Source organism: Perca fluviatilis, chromosome 13 (genome assembly GCF_010015445.1).
Source record: "Perca fluviatilis chromosome 13, GENO_Pfluv_1.0, whole genome shotgun sequence".
Taxonomy (NCBI): Eukaryota; Metazoa; Chordata; class Actinopteri; order Perciformes; family Percidae; genus Perca; species Perca fluviatilis.
In genome coordinates this window covers 26,937,902-26,963,221 of record NC_053124.1, presented here as the reverse complement: position 1 = coordinate 26,963,221, position 25,320 = coordinate 26,937,902, and the positions used below count along the sequence as shown (strand labels likewise).

Sequence of the window (25,320 nt, the reverse complement as noted above, 5' to 3'; positions counted from 1 at the left end):
CCTGTACCTGCTTGTACACATGCACACCTCCCTGCTCGCACACAGTGTTTGTGTGTGTGCAGGGAGGCCCAGAGTGTATGTGGGTCACTCTCTCAGGATCCATAATCCCACGTTTGGACCAATTTACTCACTGGGGTTTCACTTTTCCTGATGCCCAAGCTGATGGCAACAAGCATAGTGACCTCACCACAGCATTCGGTCATTGGCCTGTAGACCCCAGGTCTCTCAGCCAATTACACACTGCTCTGGTGACGTATAGCCTCCAGCTGCTGTCCTGATTGGCTGGGGAGGCGGGACTAAGGGATTCTGTGCCGTTTAGAGCACCTCTGATTAACTCGGAGGGAGTGAGAGAGAGAGACAGAGGGAGTTTGTGAGAGGAATGAAGAGAGAGAAAGCATGTGAATTTGGGAGTTGGTGTTCTCTGTGGTTCCTCTAAAACTACATTCAACCTGTGGCTCACATGGATCATAGAAGAGACAATAATGAATATATATATATATATATATTTAATAGCACACAGAGAGCTAACTATTCTTATTAAAGAAAGCTAACTATTCTTATTAAAGTGTGGGTTGAAGTTATAATATATGAGACAGCTTGGGGCATATATTGATCTATATTAAAATTGATAATGTCATGTCAGTGTTTTATTTACTGAAATAAGTCCAACCCGTTTAAAAAAGATAGGCAGTTCTCCCTTTGTCTACGCCATCTTTGCAGACAAATGAAAAGGGGATGAAAAGAAGAAGAAAGAAAGAAGGGAAAGATTGCTCGTCCTGCTTGCCTGCCTGTAGACATGCCCACCGAGGAACCCCATTGGCCGCCGCAGACTCGCTCTTCCAACAGCTGTTCTGTGTTTTCCCACACTGTGATTGGTCACGACGCGCCGTCGATCAAATTTACTTTGACGCGTGGCTCCGCCCCCGCTCCCATTCCGCGGAATCCTATTGGTTACTGTACGCGTTCGTGCTCCGCTATTGGCCGCACGGGCTGGTTGTCAAGGCTTTGGGGCTTCATTCACCATTTTGCGACTGTAGTGTAGAATGTACAGGGCAGTAGTTTTACCTCCTTTTAAGTTGCTTTGCCGGAGAAACATGAACGGACGCTAATTGGCAGCTGCGGACGACCGGCCACCCTGCCCTATTTCACCCGGCGGACTCAACTGAAAATCACACTGGGGTACTATACTAGCTCTGGTGAGTATAAGCTGCCCACAAATCTTTCTCCTGCAGCACTGCAGTGGGGTCTTGTTGTGCTTTTGCCGAGCTGCTAACGTTGTTCATGTTTACTGTGGTCATAAACAGTATTAGCAGTTGAGCTGATCAGCATATTTTCCGATATCTGGGTGGCCTACGGAGAGGAGTAGAGGGCGGATTGGGTGTCTTCTGCGAAAAAAAGGGAGCGGTGCGGATAGACATAGTGAGCTTGAAACTTTTCCACTAGAAATAAATTCAACGCCATAACTGCCGTTGGACTTCCTATAACAACTGTTATTTTCCATGGGTTGTATCAAACCTCGAAAACTCGCTTGTCATTCCACCTCCTCTCTTTTACGTTGGCATATTTTCTTCCTCTTTTTCATGAATCAACGTGGCTGTTTGAATTAATGTGTTTTTGAGGGGCTCGAGGGCCTTCTTCTTGGACTAGTTTGTACTTTCTCCTTCTTGTATCTCGGTTGCAATAATGCAAATGACGACGAGGGTCAATACAAAGTTATTCGGGCAGCTGTAGCTATATTTTCAGGCGACTGTCACTTTCGGATGGGCACAAACAACCGACTTTGTCTGCTGTTTGTCGGTGTGTTGTGTGTGATTGACAAAGTTAACGCGTTCATCTGTTTGGGACATTTCACACCGTCATGCAGCACGGTGAATATGGGCTATATTACATGGTATTACGGGTCAATATGCCCGTTAAACCGGTTATGTCCCCGGTGACAGTGAGTTGAGGATTTCCAAGCGGCCTTGTGTGTAGTTGAGGCCTGGTCGCTGCACGCCACGGCCTGCTGAGTGTTGTGGAGTAAACCTGGTAGTAATCGCGGTACTACGAGGGCTTGACACATACACGGTACTATCCAGCTAAACCAGAGGTGACGACATCACCTTTTGTAGTTTGCATTTGCGCTTTAGGCCTTGTGTAGATACATTAACAGCTGTTATCTACTCTGGATTATGATTAGCCTTTATCAGTATATTTATACACCCTGGCCTGTCGTCAATAATGCACTGTAGTAATCCTGTCGTACACTTACAGAGGTGCTCTCTACAAAACTTTTAAATATCATGCAGTTTGGTGAAGATATAATACATGAAATATTCTATTAATAGTGATTTGGCAACTCCACAGGAGGTTAAACATACTATAAGGGACTGAAAGGTCTGCAAATAAGTTCACTCCTAGACAATGTATCCCCAGGTGAATTAAAGTATGGCAATGTTGCAAACATTTGTTGAGGGCATATGCTGTTTTATTCTTTATTGCTAGCATAAACATATATGTTATATTATATACTTGGTACGATAATTAGTTGCATTTTGCCTATTATTAGTTTGTTGTGGCCCAGTTGCGGTTGAAAAAGTGATTAAACCATGACCTAAACCTGGACAATTGCTTAGCTAAACTAAATTATGCACCCAGAAAGGCAGCAGTTCATGTTTTTGTCACCTCACATTACTCATATCAGCTCAATGTTGCCTACAGTCATGTTAACCATGTTTCATGTTTACCATGCATTTGTGTTAAAGTTGTTCTGCAAATAAAATAGTGCTCTGCTTGGAACTGAAAATGCAACATAGGAAGCCTACCATAGCTCCCATATGGACTTCCTTGCTCCATATTTCACAGAGGGGAGCGTGAGTTGCGTCAGTTTGTCTTTAAGCTGTTATCATTAGGTACATGACTCTGACACCAGCTGTTGTACACAGTGCACTACTGAGTAAACACATGTAGCATGCCTATATCGTGACCAAGTAAGGCTGGCTGCCAAATTATTTTATGATGGCTGCTCTACGGCTGTCTGTCCTAAATAGGGATTTACATAGAGCAAAGTGATGGCTATGAGCTCTCTGTGTGCATTATCAACTATCATCACATAGAGGTTTGCTGTGTGTGTGTGCGTGTGGCCTTGAGACAGGCGGCACTCATGTCTGAAAATGGATTTCTCTCTCGCCGATGTGATGTGGCAGATATTAAGGACCTGAATGAATGCTGGCCTTCACAGACAAACAGGAAGGCAGCAGAAGGGAAAAGAGACAGGCCGACATAGAGAAAGAGATTGGTGGGAGGATGGATGTACAGTACAAACAGGGACAGACAGGCAGACATGGAAGTTAACTGACAGTCAAACAGTCACTGACAAGTAGACATCAATCCAGAACATTTTGACAGCGAATATCAGTTCCAGAACAGTTGGATAGAGAAATTTCGACGACAGAGCATATAGGGGGTGTTTTGACTCTCCCTCTTATACACTTGTTGTCAACATCTTTCTGGCACTCGTAGCTCTGTGGAGACTGTTGTATTGGAAGAAATGAGGCAGAGCACACAGCAGCTACGACCTGAGGCAAGTCCCGCATGTATCAGCCACACAGCAAACAAACCAGTTAAATGGCAACAGTCTCCCGTTCAACAAGTCAGCAAAATCAATTTGCTTCACTTTCTAAACAGGGGCAGAACTGTGAATGAGTCCGATGTGGAATAGAAGATATTCTGAACAACTCTGGCATGATTAAGAGCGATACTGAATGACTCTGGTGTGGAATAACAATTTTTTTGGAACGATTCTGCTTTTCTGTATGACTGCAGCACAGAATGAGGAGAGAGACTAAGTGGAGGGAGGGGAGAGAAAAAAAGGAAGAGATGAGAGGTAGAAATCAATATCAGAGAGAGAAGGAAGGCAGGGGATAAGAATGAAAGCGTAATAGTAGCAAAGAGAGAGAAGGAGAAATAAAGTAACGGGAAGTTAGGTAATGGTCTTCCACAGGAAATGGAGTTTGTAAGGGCGGATTGGCTCTGCTTTGAAATACATAGATAAAGGTCGCCACAGAGAGAGGGAAAGAGAGAGCAAGAGAAAGAGGGGGAGAGAGAGAGAGAGAGAGAGAGAGAGAGAGAGAGAAAAAAGAAAGGGAGGGTTTCAGTATGCGAGCGAAGAAGGAATTCCCCCGCCTCTACTGCCCCGGCCAAGGAGGAGTGTGTGTGTGTGTGAGAGAGTGTATGTGCATGCAGAAAGGCTTGTCTGGGCAAATTGCAAAGTGCTCCTCACTATTTCCATACTGTGTTGTAAGCCTACATTGTGTTTACCCTACAATATGGCCTCCTGTTTTCTATATACGCCTGGTAAGGATGCAGGCCTTGTGTAATGTGAGTAGAACCTGTTATGTAATGAATTAATGTGTAATGAATTTGTAGATGAGTCACATTCATTACTACTATAGTACGATGGTGCATCATTTAGTAGGAAATGCATTTTTTTAGAATTAATGTTTAACTGTTTAGTCTTATTTTTTATGATGCATGTGATCCCTCTTTGCTTTGATTTTGTTTTGAATTACTTTGATGCCACTTTAATGTTTTCATAGATGTTGATTCAATCAGTCGCTTTTCCTCTCATAGCCGTGCAGTTAGTAGCTATCTTTTCGCGGTGAATGGGCTTTGTGCATGTCTGAATGTGTTTGCCACATGAGTAACCCACACTCCCTGTTCCCTTTCTTTCAGAGTCTCTGGAATAAGGTGGGCAAGTGCCGAAGTCGCACAACGAAGACAAGACAGGATGAGAGAGAGAAGCCCTGGCAGAGGAGGAAAATAGAGAGAATAGAAAGGAGGGGGAAGAAGAAAAATAAGAGGTAGAGCAAGAGAGGAACGCCAAAGAGAATCTCTGGGATAAATAAATAACAAGACTTGTTTGGAGAAAAGGCAAGCTAGATGAAAAGATGAAGCCGATAAAAAAGCAGCGGCGCTCTCCTCCCTCCACCCGGGCCAAAGGGGGGAAGCGTCGCGGAGCGGGGGATGCCCCAGAAGGAGGGGAGAAGAGAGACTCAGATGAGAACAGAGACAGAAGCAGATCTCCACAAAACCGAACACCCTCCTCTTCATTTTCTTCTAATTCACATTCAGAGTCCTCCCAGATGGAACCAATCAGAGCGCGGGACACTTCAGAGGTGGAGGGGCTTCACAGAGAAGGGCTGTCAGAAAGGACGGTATCACTTGTGATGGATTCTGGGAAATTTTTGACAGCGTCGGATGATAGACCAGGGAGGTTAGCAGTGAGCGGCAGCAGCCACAGTGACAGTGGTGGTAGCAGTTGTAGTAACAGTAGTACACCAAGCGCCAACAACAGCCCAAACCCCGCCTCCAGCCGAAAAACAGCCACCTTCAAGGCCCGTGTTCCCAAAAAGAAGTACACCTCTGAACACTGCATGTCTGCTACTGGTAACCATAGCAATCCTTCCTCCAGCACGCCCCCTCCTCTACCTCTTAGTGGTGGGGTCATCAACCACGGGTCAACAGGTTCAGGAAGTGACATCTATGTCTCGCACCCTGATGGCAACAGTCAGAGCAGGAGCCTGATGGGCGACTTCCACAGCAGGACCACTGGCAGGGAAGGGCCTCAGAATGGCTCCTCAGGACCCCCTACCCTGTCGTTGGGAGGGGACAGGGAAAGGCCTGGAGGGGGTGAAGGGGTGAGAGACGCAGAGGGAGTGTTGCCCAGTCCCCTGCCCCGCTGCTCCTCAACGGACACCGCCAGCGAGCACTCAGCTGACCTAGAGGTAGTCGGCGACCCTCACGCCCTCACACAGATGTCTACGCACGCACCGCCCAGTCTCCCCGATGCGCTGTCTGACGCCCTCGCCAAAGGGCTGAAGAATCAGCGTGTCCTCGCCCGCCAGCTCAGGAGAAGAAGTGACGAGGAGGGAGGGGGCGAAAGGAGGGACGAAGGGGGGATTTCAGAGTTGGTGTTCCGGGCTGGAGTCGTCCGCAAGGTCAGCGGTGACTTTGGGAGCCTGGAGGTGCAGCTGAACGGTGAGAAGACACTGTGCCGTTACCCGTATCGACATGACAGCCCCCCAGGGGTGGTGGACATTATCCTAGATGCCCCGCCGCCTGGTGTCCATCCAATAGCTATTGGCACCCGTGTCTGCGTACCTTTTGGCAATGAGGAGGGCAGCGAAGGCCAGTGGTATCGACAAGGTGTGGTGACCCAGGTGGACACACACCCTGCTGTGGCCAACCGCTACCGTGTCCTCCTGTCTGAGGAAAGACAGGGCGTGGACGAGGAAGAGGATGGCAGAGGGACAGCTGCTGGTACCCAGGCGGTGTGGGTCTCCCGACAAACACTCCGGCTTCTGTTGCCACCTTGGGACCTGGATCTGCCGCCCGGAGGAGGACGAGATGGAGACGAGGGAGTGAGAGACAAGGAAAGGGAGCGGGAGGACAGGGAGGAGATAGACGTGGAGCAGGAGGTGTGTCGTTTGAGCTGCGGGATGACACCCGGCGTGGGGACAGTGTTGGGGAGAGGAATCCCCTACCCGGGCATGGTTCCTGTTTCCTCCACATCAGGACACAATATTACCTCCCCAGTAACACCAGCGTCAGTCCTCAGCCTGGCCCCAGGCCGAGAGTGGGAAATTGAGAAAGACTTAGAGAGGGAGAGGGACCTCCAGAGAATACAGGAAAGAGAGAGGGAAAGAGAGCGAGAACGGGAGAACAGTGCAATGCAGCAACAGCAACAACAGCAACAACAACAGCAGCAGCAGCAGCAACACCACCAGTACATGCCACTCACCCCCGAAGAGGACATGGAGGTGTCCCACTTTAATATGCTCCCAGTGGGGGCGATCATACCTGGGGCAAAACCAATGGCACTTTCCCAACACCGCCACATTGTCTCTAAGCCCCCGCCTGGCTACCTCAATCCCCACCTGTCTGTGGTGCGGGGCATCGGGATCTCCGGGATCCCCCCTACCCACCTGGCCTTGAAGCCCCACCCCCCTCCTTCACCTGTTCTTTTAAGCCTTGACCCAGCAACCGCAGCAGCTGCAGCAGCTGGTGCTGTCATTACCACCTCTCAGCTCCCTCCTCTCCCTCCCATCTCCTCTTCGACCGCATCCTCCTCCAGAGTAGAGAAGGCCCCAGGAGGAGGTTCTTCCAGCGGAGGAGCAGGTGGTGGCGGTGGATCCGGATCAGGTTCAACCTCCTCGTCCTCGTCACGTTCCCGCACCCCACTGACAGCTGCCCAGCAGAAGTACAAGAAGGGAGATGTGGTGTGCACGCCGACAGGCATCCGTAAGAAGTTCAATGGGAAGCAGTGGAGGAGGCTGTGCTCCAGGGAGGGCTGCTCTAAAGAGTCCCAGCGCCGAGGATACTGTTCCAGACACCTCTCAATGAGGACCAAGGAGATGGAAGCCAGCGGAGGCAGCCGGGAACGGGGTGGAGCCAGCAGCACGGGGACCCTGACGCCGTCTGACCTCCGACTGAGCGGTGGGAGAGCGAGCTCAGAGTTCGACTGGGACGAGACGTCACGTGAAAGCAGCGAGGCCAGCAGCCGCGGAGGAGACTCCCGCCCCCGCCTGGTCCTTCCCTCTCTGCTGCCCCAGGACCTCTCTCGTTTCGACTTTGATGAGTGTGAGGCAGCGACCATGCTGGTGTCCCTGGGCAGTTCCCGCTCAGGCACACCCTCATACTCCCCTATCTCCAACCAGTCGCCCTTCTCCCCTACCCCATCACCCTCACCCTCTCCGCTCTTTGGCTTTCGCCCTGCCAATTTCAGCCCCATCACTGCTCCCGCCTCACTCACTCCACGCCGCCATCGCCAGCTTAGCGGCACTAAGATGGGTACACCAGGGGTTGAGCGAGAGCGCCACCTGTCGGGGATCGTGCCCACTTTTCAGACCAATCTCACTTTCACAGTCCCCATGAGCCCCAGCAAGAGGAAGCTCGACAATCACCCGCCCCCTCCACTGCCTGCAATCCAGGACTACCAGACCAAACCTGAGCAACAGCAGCTGGTGAGCATAGGGGGAGGATTGGTGGGAGACCCAAACCTGGGCCACAATAATGCCGCCTTCAGAGTCCTCTCCCCCCAGAGCCAGCCCACAACCCCCTCCTCACTTTCCTTCCCCCGGCCTCGTAGCGCCACCAGCAGGCCACCATCCTCCGCTGCTTCCACGCCTCCACCCATGCTGGTCTCTCCCACTCCTCCCTCCCCGTTGCCCCAAGAACCCTCCCCACGCCGTATTGTGCCCTTACGTGATTCCCCAGTCATTGTCCGCAACCCAGATGTCCCTCTGCCCAAGTTCTCTGATGGTCCGTTAGGGAGGAGAGAGAGGAGCAGGTCCAGAGAGCACAGCCAGCCCCAACACACGGCTCCCCCAGGTCTGCAGGTCCCCGTCCCCATCAACGGGGCCACCACCAACGGTGCAGTTCTCTTGCGCAACCCCACATCCACACTTGTCCTGGTCACCTCCAGCTCGGTAAGAAAGTCACTATTTTTGTATATGTGCCACATAATCATGTACAGTTTAGGGATGGGCCATGTGGATAAAGTCTTAAGCAATATTATGTCATAGCTACTAGAGCTGTGCAATTGATTGAAATTGTAATAGCGATTACGATTTCAGCTTTTAACGATCGCTATTATAACTGCATAAATGCATTATTTTGCATTACGTTTTGTAAGTAAACCGTTATTATGTCTTGTGTTCTGAATCAAAAAAAAATGTTTTAAGGGAAATTTCACAGTTCAAGGTGTTTTCACTGTTGATTTGTTTAACTGTTTATCTGTTTTTTAAGATCAGTAATAGCAGCATCTTTCCAAAAGTCAATTGGTAATCGTGTTAAATAATCGTGATTTAAATATTGACCAAAATAATCAGGATTATGATTTTTTTCCATAATCGAGCAGCCCTAATAGTATGGCAATGGTACAGCAAAATAGTATCTTTATTTTGGGGATGTATAATTTATATAATTTTGTCAGTGACTGAGAAACTTCTTGAAAGTGAATTAATGAATACTACTGAAAATCTAGGTTTTTATTAGTAGTATTTTTAGTAGCAAATACCAATCGTGATAGACCCTAAAGGTGGCCCTCAAAAGTTTGTAGCTTGTCCCTAATCACCTCTGATTCAAAGCAGAGTCAAATGGAGACCCAGAGTCAGCAAAATGATCTCAGAAACCTCTGAAAGCACTTGTGCACTTAAGGCAATAGCGTGACATGAAAGTAGTGTTATTATCTGTGTTGTGAAGACTCTGAGTGTTTGGAACATACTGAACAAATGGATTAATAACGGAAAAGTGGATTATGCATGATTGAGAAGCTGCTATCTTTTAAGTATTTAATTCTCAAATATACATCTACTATATTTTTGCTATGATTTAGTTCTCTGCGAATACTAAAAATACTTTTTTGATGTCTCCTCCCAGTCACTGACCCCAGCCACAGTGGGCCATGCTGCATTGTCCAGCCCCTCCATGGTGCCCACTTCATCAGGCTCAATCCTGTCCTCCTCTGGTTCTGGAGGCAGGGAGCGTGAGAGGAAACCTGAGGGACACCAGGATGCCTCCGGAGGGGGGCTGCCACAGCCAGTAGCCTGTCACCCCACGCCGACTGCCCTGCTGCCGCTCATACTGCCAGCTGAGTCGCCCCACCCTGCTCCACGCAAGCAAATCATCATGGGACGGCCAGGGACTGGTGAGTAAGGACGGGGAGAGGGAATGAGATGTCATCATGGTTCTGTGGCTTTGACTTCTGTTCACGTCAGATTCAAAGTCTGCCGAGCCACACTTCTGCCATACTGTAAAGTAGGAAGGGATGTGCAGGCTGAAGCTTGTGTACTCTAGCCCAGCCATTCTCGCTTTCATTATCCCTCTAGAGTTACAGAGGTACAGAGCATCATCAGAGTGCTATGGCTATGAGTCATATACACTTTACTATTGTTTGCTTGCAGTGTAAGAAAGAAACCATATTCAAAGGATGTTTTTTTTTGTCCCCTTAATTTGCCTTCCTAGTGCCTTTTGACCTTTTTTAGGAGTGTTTTTTATTCATACCGGTATTTATTAGGCATGTATGTGGCACTCAATTTTCACGAATTTGTTTTATTTTAAAGTTTAATATATGATGAATGAAGTAAACAAACCAAGAGTGTCAGAAATGTTGTGCTGCTTTAGGCTGCTGTTGTTTTCTGCGAAATGCTCTTTCTTTGCCAATAGCACAGAGTTAACAATGGCTTTATCATTGGCTTCCTTAAAAACAGCCACAGTGGACACAGGGAAATGAGTTGCATTCATGCAGATTATACCGGTGACAAAAAAAAAGGCGGAGGTCAATAGGTTATCAGTTGTTTGCATTTTATGAACATTAATTTTTGACCCAAGCTTCAGGCCTGCATGTAGATTTTGGTGTTCTAAGGATACATTGTGTTTATTTGCTTCATTACCTTCTTAAATCATTAGAGATGTTCCAATACCATTTTATCCTTCCGGATACTGATTTTCATACCTGAACTTGCGTATCGGCCAGCAGGCCAGCTGACAGTCTTGCCTGGGCCCGGGACGAGATCTTAGATGGGCCCCCCCCTCGCGGCCAGATCTCTCCTTTTCCCTTGCTCTTCCTCTCCTCACATCTCTCACTGAAATTAAGTGTGTAATCAGTCTCTGATCCATCCTGCTCAGACTCTCCGACAGGGCAGCGAGCCCCCCCGCATCACTCTCTCTATCTCTCTCTCTTCTCTCTCACCGGTAGCCTGACTCTGTCCAACGTTGCGGGGCAGCGGGCCCCTCCCGCATCACTCTCTCTGTCACCTGACTGCAGCTGGATCTCTCTCTGTCTCATCCTTACTGATGGAGCTACCAAACTCAACTGTTTCTGTCAAAGTTAACGTGTTGTGTCAGGCTTTTATACAAGCTAATGGACGTAACATTAGAGCTGGCCTGTTACGTTACGTTACAAGGCTCAGAAACGTTGGCTGCGCTGTTTCTTACCTTGCTCTACGTTGACAGTTCCAGCCTCACCCCGTCACCACCTTTTTTAAATATTTGTTTAGAAAATCTCTACGGCCTCTATTTTCTTCTTCTCTTTTCTTTCCTTTTCCGAGCTCCGGACTTGTGCTGACCGGACATTTTGAGCGTACTGAACTTCAAATCAAGTGACAATATCAAATTTTGATCAGTGGCCAAACCATTTTTATGTTGGGGGTGGGGGGGTTCTTGACCACTATTTCCAGGACAATTAGGAAGAAAACAAAAAAAACGCTTTTATGTAATTCAAATATTATGCTACATATTTTTTTCCACAAATAGGCCTATTTAAAAAAAAGATTTTTAATTCTTCCATAATTTAATGAGGGCCCAGTTCTGCCCCTACTGTGGGCCCGGGACAACAGACCCGTTTGTCCCCCCCTATCGGCGGGCGTGTCGGCCAGTACCGCATACCGATCCCATACCAGTCATAAAAATACAAAAAGATGTGTATATATATATATATATATATATATATATTAAGATTTTTATACAGCTGTATACTACAAACCGTGTATATATTGCTATCATTGTTGTATGTCCTGGCTTAGTTAAACCCTTTGTAAATCATAAAAAAAATACATACAGAGAATGAATGCAATAGATACACTTTTAAACCTTTAAATAAACTTTCTTTTATTATCTTGTTTGACAGTCATATATAAACTACTTTAAAATATATTTTGTTCAGGGCTAAATTACGTGGTATAAGATCGCTGCATAGACTCGCATGCTCACGGATACCAGCATTTTAGGCAGGATCTGAGGCATTTCCCAACATCTCTATGAACCATACTATCAGCTAACTCTCTAAATTACAAGGTGTACTGTAAATGTCCGAAGGAGCACATTGTGGTTTGGGGGAGGATGAAATTAAAGGGGGTGAAGTTACCCTTATGAGCAATTTTGTGCACCCTCTTTAGGCAAAAATCTGTTGTGAAGGGCACCCGGATAGCTCACTTGGAAGAGCGGGTGCCCATATATAGAGGTTGCAGTGGGCCAGGGTTCGACTCCGACCTGCGGCCCTTTGCTGCGTGTCATTCCCCCCTCTCTCTTCCCTTTCGTGTCTTCAGCTGTCCTGTCAAATAAAGGCCTAAAATGCCCAAAAAAATATCTTAAAAATAAAAAAGAATCTGTTGTGAAAATATTTTAGCCAGCTTTGTTTGCATGCACTCTGTTGGATATCAGATTTGCCACTGAGAAAAAGAGGTGTTTGGGTTAATCATATACTGTGTGCTTGTTTCCATGCCAACCTTGCGATATTACAGCCGAAACTCAAATATGTTACTTTGAATATAGGAAAGAGGAAGATATGTTTCCATTTTAAAAGCATGATTTCTCATGTTGTGTCATTTTAGCACAACACTCTCTAAATCTGAAAACTCAGTGTAATAAATGTACAGGAATGTGTCTTAGTGCAGAGCGATATTGGCAATGTATTGGTTTTTCAGTTTCACAGTTCATACTCACATTTGATTAAAAACAAAAGGGGGGGGTTGTGTTATACAGTAAGTCATACAGACGATAAAAAAAAAGCAGACGGTGCATTTTTCAGTTAATAGGTAAATTTAGGAAACATGGCATGGTTGCAGCTACAGGAGAATTGTTAAAAAAACAAACATGAAAAGTATCAAAAGTAACCGATTTATAGCATGAGGATCTGTAAATTCTAAATTTAAATACCGATATTTAGTATTTCGTAACCCTTTTCTGATTAAATTATAATTTCAGGACTCAAGGCGGTAAAGGTGGCTTCAGAGTAAAACCTTTTTCCTTTGAGGCGTGAAGATCAGAAAAGGTTTGATATATCAGTCACAAAGGCAGCCACCCCGCTGCTCAGTGTGTGTATTTTTGTGACTCAGTTTGTGTTGTGTCAGAGTTATTGAGTATGCGTGTGCAGGGGGCGTCACTTTTCATATCTCTGTGTGTGTGTGTTGAGTGTGAGTGTGAGAGATAGTTAAGGGGTGTTTCACTACTGAAACTTTAAAAGTGCATGAGTATTGGCATGTCTAGACATGCAAGAGTGAGAGCAGGAGTGCAGAGAGCAACAAGGACAATCACACCTCCTCCACAACACACACACACACACACACACACACACACACACACACACACACACACACACACACACACACACACACACACACACACACACACACACACACACACACACACACATTCATCTCGCTATTTCAGACAATCAACAACCTCAGACAGAGCATCAAGGGCAGGTCCAGCGTGATGTGAATGTGTTTCATCACTCTCAGCAGAAAAAGGAGTAATCATATTGCCAGCGTGTTGTCATGGATACCCTTTTCCCACCAGTAGAATTAGCGCAGTAAAGCGTCGAGGCTTGAGCTGATTACCGAAGCGCGCTTTTATTCCTCTCTCTCTCGCTCTCTCTCGCTCTCTCTCTCTCTCTCTCTCTCTCTCTCTTCTCTCTCTCTCTCTCTCTCTCTCTCTCTCTCTCACATCCCTCGCACGGCTACTAACAGCCACCTGCCTCTGTAGCGTTACGTTTCCTCCACCATACATTTTTAAAAACGCCGAGAGCCACAGCCAGCCCAGAAACAAACACAGGCAGAAGGCAGTGGAGGCCCCACGGCTGAGATCTCTCCTAAATATAGCCCAACTCAAGTGCAGCTGCATTAGAATCACAAGTTTCATTACTGTGCTCTCTTTGAGTACATCTGCAGCCTTCAGTGAAGAAGACATAAGTGCTCAGATGTAGGTGAGGTCCCATCTTGTTTCACAGCTCAGGAACTGTATTATTGCTTTTGCACCCACAGGAGAAATTATTTGAAAAATTCTCCAAGTGGTTGGTAATGTGTAGTCATAGGACAGGTGGATATCTGCAGTTGAGAGTAGCATACTTTCCCACCTTAAAGCATGAAGACAGCTGTTCACCCCATCAGGAGTATTTTTTTTCCCTCCCTGCTGTCTCTTGCTAATCATCCTGTTAACGCTTCAAGTAAACCAATAAGAGACAGATGGTTGTCTGCGCAGTGTTTCTTTCTCTGATATTTTTCACAACCTACCACTATCAGTGCTTCCCTGGAATATTCATGCCTCACCTCTTCAGGGTGTCAGCAGGTCCTTTAAACGTTTGAAGAATCTCAAGTTAGATTTGTTTAGCACCTTAAAGGATATGGCTATACATTCTATATACTGTATCTCTCACTGCCAACAAATCTCATATACAATTGGATTTTAAGAACATATATAACACTAAATCAAAACTATATCACTTTAATCCCAATACGCCAGATACGTGCTTCCGATGTAATCCTAAAGGAACAGTCTTTCACTGCTTGTGGGAATGTAATGTGGGCACACGTTTTTGGAAGGAGGTTCTTGAGATGGTTAGCCAGACAACAAAACTAAAAATCCCTCGTTGGCCAAAGTTGTGCACCCTGGATGTAAGTATATCTAAGAGATTTTATCACTAAAAAGAGTGACCCTGCAGTAATATACTTGTTTCTTTTACAAGAGAACATGATGGAAAAATTTAAACAAACCAAGTGATATGAATCGATATGTTGTGAGTATATCAACATGTGTTACTAACTTACATACATTACTAAAGGAAGCTGGCAGTTTTTGAAAATATCTGGGGGATCTGTATGGAGTTTAAAAAAATAAATGATTGTGTATATGTTTTTATTTATTTTTCTATTCATTTGATGGTATACTTTGCTGCCAAGATCGACCCTTTCATTAATATGTAATGATTGTTATAAAAGAAAGAAAGTGTCTTGGTCGCAATTCTTTAAAACAAATATAAGGGATCTGATTCAATATTCTTTGTTTATGATGATGATGATTTATGATGTTTTAAATATCAATATCATTATCAGCCTTAAAAATCCAGCATCGTTCAGACTGTACTGCTGATGTGTCCTTGAGCAAGTCTAAGAGCTGCAGCAGTTCATTTATTTATTTTTATTTATTTATTTATTTGCACATATACACATATATAAAAAGACAGAAAGAATTCAAGAAAACATTTGAACATTGTGCAGGAGAGGTTCGGAGCACAGAATGGCTTATGGAGATACCTCCCCTAATAAATATCAATAGTCATACTAAAAAAAAAAAAAAGGATAAGAAGATAAAAACAAAGACTCGGCAGTAATTCAAAGTTGATGGAAATCTACATGGAAGTTTAGGTTTGCAAGTTGAAATGCATTACAATGAAATCCATGAAGTGTTATAAATCTTTGCTAATTAAAGTCCTTTTTCGGATGTTTTCAGTATTTCTGAACTAGACCTCTTGACCTATGGATGATCAATAAGAAGGAAAAAAAAAAAAGATATATATACTTTTGTACAATAAAGTACATCATCAGTACCAGGGCTGCACGCTATGAGGAAAATATGCTATATGCGATAACGCTGTTGAATATCGCGATAATGATATTACTTGAAATAAATAAATGAACAGATATTAATGTGTACTCATTTCTGCATTTCTACTGCTTTCAGTATTCAGCTAAAATCCTGGTCCTGCCCGCCTTAAGAAAGTAACTTCTGGTGTGTAAAACATTTGAATAAGCCTCACTTCCTCAGCTGAAGTTCCCTAGGCACACATCAACATAAACTGCCACTAAGTAGTAAGGAGTGCAAAGGTCAGAGCACAGCTTTAATAGTCATAAGACACTAATCAAAAGGGAACGTCTTGAACAGTGTGAACAGTACATCCAGGATATGTTTGCATTTTCTTCGTTATCTAGCTCATCAGTATCTGGATCTCCACTTTAGATGAGACATTAGCCGGCGAATGGTTAGCTATAAATAGACCGTTTTGGAACTTTTTTTTATAAAATTATTAATGGAAACGGAAACTGGACATTACAGTGCTGCAGCCAGTCAGGGGATGAGTAGCACTGTGGAGATAGTTCTGGCAGTGCGAGACTAGGGGGAGGAGTGGATGGTTAAACTGAGGCTGAAATCTTTATTATATAATATTTTATGATTATATATATAAATGTACAGACAAGAATAAACTGCTGCTGATAAAACCACAAATTATTCAACTGATTCCCAAAGTAGAAATATCTAAAAATGCAGAAGTGATGGTGTTAGCAGCAGTAATAGTTGTGGTTGTAGTAGTACTGGTGGTGGTTGTAGTATTAGTAGTAATGGTAGGTATACAGTAATAGTGGCGGTAGTATAAGAAGTTGTAGAGCTTTCAGTGAGGAAAATTATAAACAATATACGATACATTAAATTACGTCCTCTAGAGCTGGACAATATATCGATATTATATCGATATCGTGATATGAGACTAGATATCGTCTTATATTTTGGATATCGTAATATGGTAATATGGCATAAGTGTTGTCTTTTACTGGTTTTAAAGGCTGCATTACAGTAAAGTGATGTCATTTTATGAACTTACCAGACTGTTCTAGCTGTTCTATTATTTGCCTTTACTCACTTAGTTATTATATCCATATTACTGATGATTATTCATCAAAAATCTCATTGTGAAAATATTTTGTGAAAGCACCAATAGTCAACACTACAATATCGTTGCGGTATTGATATCGTGATATTTGATTTTCTCCATATCGCCCAGCCCTAACGTCCTCCTTCCATATAGCGCTGACGTTTTATTCCTTTTAGTCTGTGTTTATGTTGGCCTACTATTTTCTTTGCCCTTGTCCCCCAGTAACGTTACTTGTGTAAAGCGTCCGTGGGTTTCATGAAATGCGCTATATGAATCTAAGTTATTATTACGTTGGTTGCTTCAACAAACTCCTAATGCTTTGGCTCATGACACAGTGACAGTGAAACCCAATTTAGCTCACGAGACATACAAAGTAGGCTAAGTTACCGTACGCAACACTGGAAATGCAACGATGCATCTGTAACTTACTCTTTTATTGTAAATGATTTTCTGTCTGAGCAAAACATCCATTGCAACTGTATGACCTCCCGGTAAAGCTAACTCGGTAATATACAGTGGGTAATACGGTACCGTAAAGAAAAGAGCGACAGCAGGATTGGTAAAAACACTACCGCTTTTGTCCAAAGCGGTCGCTAGAATCAACACAAACTGAAAGTTACATATAGCCACTTTAAGTTACATTTTGAATGCAGGACTGTACTTGTAACGTTGTATTTCACACTACTTTTACTTACGACGTACTTCCACCTCTGGTAGGCCCGGTAATAGAGATTTGTGTACAAATTAAACTTTGTAGTCTTTGGCTTGAAATGGTGCCCGCTGGAGAAAGAGTTCAGTTCAGAGTCTGAAGCTCGGCAGCCGTCTAGACGGCGAGTAGTCTGGAGTCTAAAATCTCTGTGGATAAAATAACAGGTTCCCTCATCAGACCGCATGACCCCTCATCTCTCATTATCCTGAGGGATGGTCTTTGTGTGTGTGTGTGTGTGTGTGTGTGTGTGTGTGTGTGTGTGTGTGTGTGGTGCGGCAGCGCTGCGGCGTGTGTTGCGTAGCGGGCGTGTGCGTGTGTGTGTGCAGGCGCGTGTGCGCGTGCGCGTGCGTGCGTGCGTGCGTGTTGGAAAGGGGGCAGAGTAGGTGACTAAATAAACAACTCCATTCATGGTCTTCAGTTTCTATGAACGTGTAGTTTTTAGTAGCGCTTTAGCTCATCGCTGGCTGACGATCACGTAGGGTTTCACATGCTGCCACAGGGCAGTGCACTACCTTCTGTCTACAGTCCATGATACTGACATGGATAAACATGATGACATTTCACTTTCTCGCTCTCTTTCTTTCCTCTCTCTCCTTTCGTGTTCCCACAGTTTGGACCAATGTGGAGCCTCGGTCGGTGCCAGTGTTCCCTTGGCATTCACTCGTCCCTTTCCTGGAGCCCAGCCAATCAGGAGCGGCTGCCCAGCCTGCTGATGGTCAACAGCTTGTCAATCAGAGCAAAGGTAGCAAATAGCCCCACTCCCTTTCTCTGAATTCAACAGCGTGTACCCAAAAAAATATGACTGTATCTAATAAACACATATTTCCTAATATAATAATTATAACTGCTGGAAACAGTATGCAGGGCATTGTTTCTGCCAAAAACACTCAAGTGCAAAGTCGGACATACCAGCAGCCAAGTCAGAGTTTTCCAAAACAGTTGCGACTGAATTGCAAATCAGCACAGTTGGTGTTTATGCCAAAATAGTTCCAGTGACATTGTTGATAACACTATTTGCTGCCTGGAGTGCTAAAATGTATTCATAGACTAATATTGACCTCTCGAGACGGTCAGTAATCTTCAGAGCTTCATTAGGCCGTATTTTGGATATTAACTTATCGTTCTTTTCTATTTGTTGTGTCAGTGCTGCAACTATTGATTAATCATGCAGTCTCAGAAATCAGAAATAGTGGATACAATTTCTCAGAGCCCCCATCATTAATCTAAAATCTATTCGATTTGCTAAAATATATGATAAAGAAAAGCAGAAAATCCTCAAATTGCAGAGACCAGCGAATTGTTGGCATTTTTTGCTTGTAAATAGACTGAAAGGCTAATTGATTGTCAAAAATAGTTGCCAATAATGTCAGCTCTAAACTGTTAAATTAACCAGCTCACTTTAGAATACATCATGGCATCCCATTCATGACTGTGTCACATTATCAATCTCAAAAGAAAACAGACAGTTTGCTATTTTGGGATGTATGAGCATCAAAGATAAAAGCGACTTTATTTTGGGGGATTTGTTTTAAGAGACCACCACACTGTATAAAATCTAAGTATTTTTCCATCTAAATCAATTCTGCAAAACCTCTTGGCTAAGTTATAATGGCCTTCGTATAAAAACAAAACAGAAAGAAATGCTGTGTCAACTAAGGTTTGGTAATTACTTGATTTAATGACAAAATACTTCTGTAATATACAGATATATTCACTAAACCCTTGATGGAACATTTCATGTTCCTAGTATTCTTCTTACTACTGTTACAGATTATAACATAGATGTAGTCAGAGCTTCTCACACCTCCCACAGCCAGAATAAAGCTGCCCATCAACAAGCGGCATGCAGGCTAGCCCTGCGTTTACAGACATATGGCCCTGTTAATTACTTCCATGAAGCTTTTCGCTAACTGGCATATAAATGGCTTTTCATTTTTAGAACCTCGTTGCGGTGTGGCCCTGGTGAGCGACGGGCGGACCGGCCCTCCAGACCTAGAGAGGGGATCGCCGTCATGCCCTCCCCCGACTAATGACAATCCTCCTACAGACAGGGGAGGGGCTGACAGCGAGACAGAGAGCGATATAGATGACCCGTAAGTACAAAGAGGCTGGTTTTTATCCACATCGCTGCTGGTATTATCATGGTGCTTGCTGCATTAAAATTGTAAGATTGTTTTCTGCAAATGTCTTTTTTGGCACATAAAAAGTAAAAAACAAAAACAAATTTGAATTAACATAGCAGAATATAACAGTTTAGTGCTCAGCAGTGCATTTTGTGTTGGTTATCAAAGTCCAGCAATGGCTACGGATGGCAGATGGAATCAAGAGAAAAAGAGGAAGAAGCAGAAGAAACAAAAGATTTAATTTAAATTCAGGTGTAGAGTAGCGCTGTGGCACATTGACCACATTGTGAAATGAGGCCAGTCCACCAGTCAGACACAGGAAACTGCCAGGCAACCGTTGATTCAATTCAGGTTTTGTTTACATGCAAGTGCGTTAATTTAAATCTGTGCATTATTCACATATAAACTCAATTGACTTCTTAAAGTGGGATGTCACTCTGTCAGTTTATTCTGTGGCACAGATAACGGCTCATTAACATCGTATGTAGGAATTTGTTGAAATTTGAATCTTTTTATTTCTGATCTGATTGGTTTTTTTGGAGCTTTTTTTCGAAAGTCTTAATTTTTGTTTCCCAAATTATATGTATCCAGTTTGAAAGAAAAAAACAAACTCTGTAGCTATATTTCAATATTCCATACTTTTAATATGGAGAAACACATTTTTTGTTGTTGTCGTAAGCTAACCTTCTGTCCTTCTGTTTCTGTGCTACATTTAAATGTAAACTCATTTTGAGCAAACACTTTATACATAGTGTTTCCTTTCTGCGACTCCGGGTATGACTCAGTAGAAACAGACAGTTACTGTAGATTATATTAGATGCAGTTTGTCTGTGTAGTTTGAATCGCAGACTTTAAAACTTTCAAGGACGCTACGCTTAAAACAGGTGTACTGAAATCCACCTAAAATTTGAAAGAAACAAACAAACAAACAACAAACAACTTTTCCACCAGCTGCATCAGTGTGTGTGTGTGTGTGTGTGTCTGGCAAGAGTTGCACAGCCTGTGCTTGTTCATTCCACTCAGTCTCAGGCTGCGTCTCTGCGTCTGGCTGGGTTATCGCTCTTTCAGAGTGACTCAGACGGGCTGCATGGCTGTCTGGCTGGTAATGTGGTTTTGAATGCTTCAGGGTCACCGTGCTAACAAAGGCCGCCATCACCGAGAGAAGTGCTCCAGCAATCTCTCCATGTTGCAGTGGTTACGCCTGTTATCCAACTACATCTCAATGGAGAGACTAATGGCATAAATAAAAAGGCGACTCATTTAACAAGATTTGAGCTCCATTTATCCGCTGCTTTTACAAATACACACTGTATGAATGCTTACAGACGCATACAAATATAAGCATAATACTTATTTTATTTTTTTAAATGCATTTATATTTTGTTATCTAACACTTCTCATCTGTTACCCCTTAATTGTTTTTCTTGTTGGTATTTCCTAATGCCCAAACTGACCACTGACCTACCTTCCTGGACACTGTGTGTGTGTGTGTGTTCCCTTATCTTAGCTGAATTCTGTGTTTGCTGTATATAATAAAAATGCTTTTGTAAAACTAGACAAGAAGGCAAAAAAGCGCCAGATTCATGTAGTCACGGCTCTGTAGTTCACCCTCTAACAGCTGAAAGTTTTCAGACGCTGCAGTCTCCCGGCTCACAGTTTCAAAAGACTTTTCTAATAGTTGGGACTTTAAAGCTCACAATTTAAACAGTTTTTTTTCCCACTTGTGCCAAGAAACCTTTAATCCAGATTTAATCCAGATTTATAATTCTACAGTTTGTATTTGTTTGTTTCATACAAACAGGACTAGGTGGATGGAAACCTAGTATGTGGCTGCACCGTGTTTGGTTTATGTAGTAAATTGTGGCCAAATTGTTACAGGTATAGTCAGTGGTGTCCATAATGTGAATTCCTAGATATTAAATGTTCATCTGTAATTTTCTGCAGTGGTCCCAGTAATATTTGTTCTTAAAGCGTACTGAAGTAGCACATCATATGACATGGTTAAGCTACGTTTGAGTCAAACAATTAAGGACTGCTTTAATTTAATAAATTCAACATTATTCAATTTAATTCAATATTATTTATAGTGTCAAATCACAACAGAAGTTATCTCAGGACACTTTACAGATGGAGTAGGTCTAGACCACACTATAATTTACAGAAACCCAACAAATACTCAACATTATAATCATGCTGTTTTCTGTATTACTGATCTGAAGCGTTTTTGTTCTATTCAGTCTATTCAGTCACCAACCCACAGTGGACACCAGGCAATGGTTTGCATTACTTTGTCAAACAGACCAGACCTAGGTTGCATCCCATGACAATTCTACGAGTATGCCCACAGCCTCAAATGTTGGTCTTACGGAAACAGAGCAAGATAACGTTCCTGCTTCAGCTTGCAGACCGTGGTCGGGAAGCACAGGGGAGGCTTTGTTTACTTTACTTGGCCCTTGAGGAGCTTCAGCATTTATTCAAAGACAAACTGAAACCAGCACTGTTCATTTACTACCCCCTGACAACTTTACTGTCAATTTCTTCTCTGCTCCCATCACCTCACTCACTACACTCACACTGCACTGAGCCATTCTTCTTTTAACATATGCATCAACACCCTACAAATATGGGATTGCGCAGCAGCAACGACCGCGTATAAATTGAGGAAGTGGATCAGATGATTGGTCTTTCTTGATTTATGTTTTATGATTCATGTTCTCTTTTTGTCTCTGTGCAAGTGTCATCTCTAATATAATCTGTACTGTTATATCAATATTAGTGGTGTGCAAAAAAATTTATTCAAATTCGTATCCTCTAATTCCAAAAATCAATTCATATTTTTTTAATAAATAAATCGTAATCGAAAATCATTTTTGAATCAAAAATCGATTTTTAATCGTGAGCCTAAAAATCGATATTGAATCGAATTGTGACATTTTCTGAATCTTGCACCTCTAATCACTATGTAATAAGAATTTGTATACAAATGCTATAATATACTGCTTACTGTTTCTCCAACTGCTGTAACAGTTATCTGTTCTTTTTTTATTTACTCTGTGTCTGGTTGCTTTTTCCTTGAAACGATCCAGTGGCTCACAGGAAGAGTGCAATTTAGTAGAAGTAGAAAAAGCAGTTTCTGTGGAATTAACTGAATAAATACTCAGTAGTTGGCATGCGCAGTGATAACAACCAAGGCTGAACAGATAAAGAAAAGTGTGTCAGTTACATTAACGGTAAATGAAAGGAAAAGAAAGTCAGGCAGACAAAGGGAAAACATTGTTCTGGTTGGCTGACATGGCATACTGGTCAAGTGCTTACTGTACATTAAGTGGAACTTTATGGAGCCTTGTCTTCAAACTACAGAGGTGTGATATACATGAGGATCATTGTGTCTTGAAAACCTCCTAAAATCCTTCACAAGCCTTTAGCCTCGTCACTTTCCTGAAAGCCCCGCACGGTGAGGGATTTCCCTTGATTTCCCGTCTCTATTGACTCACAGTTTCACTTTTTCTCTCTGTGTGAATGCAGGTTCTCCCCGGGTGTGGCCAACGATCCGACGCCCTCCGATGGCCCCATGAAAAGACGCACACAGTCCCTCAGCGCCCTGCCCAAGGACGGAGACAGGAAGGTCAGTCCGCAGTGCAGACAGACAGTCTATCAGTAGAAAAAGGCGAAAAACAGAGACAGATTAATGCTTAACATAAAACTAAACACTGTGTGCTCTTTCAAACCCCAACCAGAGGGAGAAGGACCACATCCGCCGACCCATGAATGCATTCATGATCTTCAGTAAACGCCACCGGGCCCTGGTGCACCAGCGACATCCCAACCAAGACAACCGGACAGTGAGCAAGATCCTGGGGGAGTGGTGGTACGCTCTAGGGCCCAACGAGAAGCAGCAGTACCACGATCTGGCCTTCCAGGTAAACATACGCTCTAAAATTCTTTAATGGCTGTTTGTTTTGCAGTTTACTTCTATTGGCCATAACAGAGTAGTGAATCTTTAGCCAGTATATGTGAGCTTTTTAATTGTGTGCTTGTAGGCATCCAGCTTCACCAACAGCAGTAGCAGCTTGTTTGGAATTAGGTGATGAAAAACAGGCACCATGGCTGAACTGCAGAAACTAGAACAGCATCGACAGAAAGTTAAAGACCCTCTCCTCCTCTTCCTCCAGGTGAAAGAGGCCCACTTCAGAGCGCACCCAGACTGGAAGTGGTGCAACAAGGACCGCAGGAAGTCCCTGTCAGAGGGCCGTGGGATGCCGAAGGAGCCACGGGAGAGGAGCATGTCAGAGAGCATAGGTGTGTGTGTGTGTGTGTGTGTGTGTGTGTGTGTGTGTGTGTGTGTGTGTGTGTGTGTGTGTGTGTGTGTTAATTAGCATTTCCAAGCCAATGTACAAAATGCCTTTTACAAGGAAGCCATCTTAGATCAGTGAATCCTCAACTGCTTTCAATCTATTTTCCGTTTTAGATCCTGCAATCACTTCAAATACGTTCAGCCATATTTAGCCATTGTCTGACTAAATGTGCTGTAATTATATAAAAAGAAAAAATTATACTGATTGTTATTGCATATTGCTAAACCTTACCCAATATGCTGCTGTTCTTAGACAGAGCATTGGTGTGTATTTTATGGAACTAGTTTTATTGATCTATTTCATACATGATACAGTGTGATATTTTGATATCTTTGATCAGAGTCTTTCCCCTCTCGTCTCCAGATCCCCATCCGGAGTCTCAGGTGCTGGAGGGGAAGGGAGGAGGCTCGGGCTGGCCAGGGGGATCTGAGCGTCGAGGGGGGCTGTTTGTGGGGCAGCACCCCCGTCCCCGAGCCTTTTCCCAGAGTGCCGTGCACACCCTGGAGCAGAGGGAGAGAGAGAGAGACTTGGAGAAGGTAGGCAGTTGTTAATCTGTAGCTCAAAGGCAGCAAACAGACTCGGGAGATTTAAGAATGTGAAGCAAACTGTACGAGATCAGAAGCTACTTTAATCTTAAAGCTAGAGAAAGTTAAAATCATGTGCTTTCAGTCAAGTCAAGAGTATTTTTATTATTATTATTATTATTATTATTATTATTATTATTCATACTATTCATCCATACACTTATTCTTACTATTCTTATAATGTTACTGTTTCTGCACTACAATGGTACTTTTAACACACTGCACATAGCTGTACATACTGTACATATCTGTCTATATGGTTCATACTGAATATCCATATTTATTCTGTTTTTCTTTTTCTTATAATATATTCTGTTAAAACACTGCATATATCTATATTATTCCTACTACTATTATAATGTTAGTGCTACTACATTGCACATATCTGTACATGTTGTTCATACATTGTTCATATTACATAACCATATTTATTCTGCTCTTATAAGGGAACTGCTAATACACTGCACATATTTATATTTAATTTATATTACTCTAAACCACCTCCTGTAAACCAACTGTATACTACTGTTTACACTGCACTATATTTCTTGTCCTGTCTATACTTTGTATATTGCATTGCACTTTTCTGCTTTTTTTGCACTTCAGGTTGGACGCATACTGCATTTCATTGTCTTTGTACTTGTACTCTGCACAGTGACAATAAAGTTGAATCTAATCTAATTATTCAATGAACATTAAACTAATTTGTTGCATCAAAGAGAAGAAAAAAGTAAATCAAATAAAAAAATCTGAAAATAAAAGCAGCAGACTGAAGTAATTCTTAAAAGGGCCAGTGCTTGTGTGTATGTGAGCGCCTACGCACCAACATGCATGTGTGTATTTATAGATATAGCAGACGTGTGTCCTTCACATTGCAATGCATTTTGGTTGAACTCTGCAACGGAAAACAGGCTGTTAAAAAAACAGTTCAAATGGACTCGCTTGGTTCTGTGTGTGAGGGCTTGAGTTGTTGCTGCTGAAAGCTCTGGAGGAGCTCAGCTTCCAACTTCAAAGGTTTCACTTTCTACTTTTTAGTGCCTTTGAAGGCACTGTGGTGTTTGCTGCTTCGCTCCTAATCACAGAG

At 43.4% G+C, this 25,320-nt stretch overlaps 1 protein-coding gene across 3 annotated transcripts in view; it reads left to right on the top strand.

The window, feature by feature from the left end:
• Positions 1-1,005: 1,005 nt before the first annotated feature.
• Positions 1,006-25,320, top strand: part of cica (capicua transcriptional repressor a) — a 41,144-nt gene continuing 16,829 nt past the window's right edge. For all 3 annotated transcript variants that reach the window (XM_039819813.1, XM_039819812.1, XM_039819811.1), the window contains exons 1-9: positions 1,006-1,196; positions 4,714-8,468; positions 9,421-9,688; positions 17,785-17,916; positions 19,114-19,267; positions 22,823-22,922; positions 23,035-23,217; positions 23,470-23,596; positions 24,016-24,188. In XM_039819813.1, the coding sequence (XP_039675747.1) occupies positions 4,929-8,468; positions 9,421-9,688; positions 17,785-17,916; positions 19,114-19,267; positions 22,823-22,922; positions 23,035-23,217; positions 23,470-23,596; positions 24,016-24,188 (4,677 nt within the window). In that variant the 5' untranslated portion in view covers positions 1,006-1,196; positions 4,714-4,928. The remainder of the gene's footprint in view (positions 1,197-4,713; positions 8,469-9,420; positions 9,689-17,784; positions 17,917-19,113; positions 19,268-22,822; positions 22,923-23,034; positions 23,218-23,469; positions 23,597-24,015; positions 24,189-25,320) is intronic.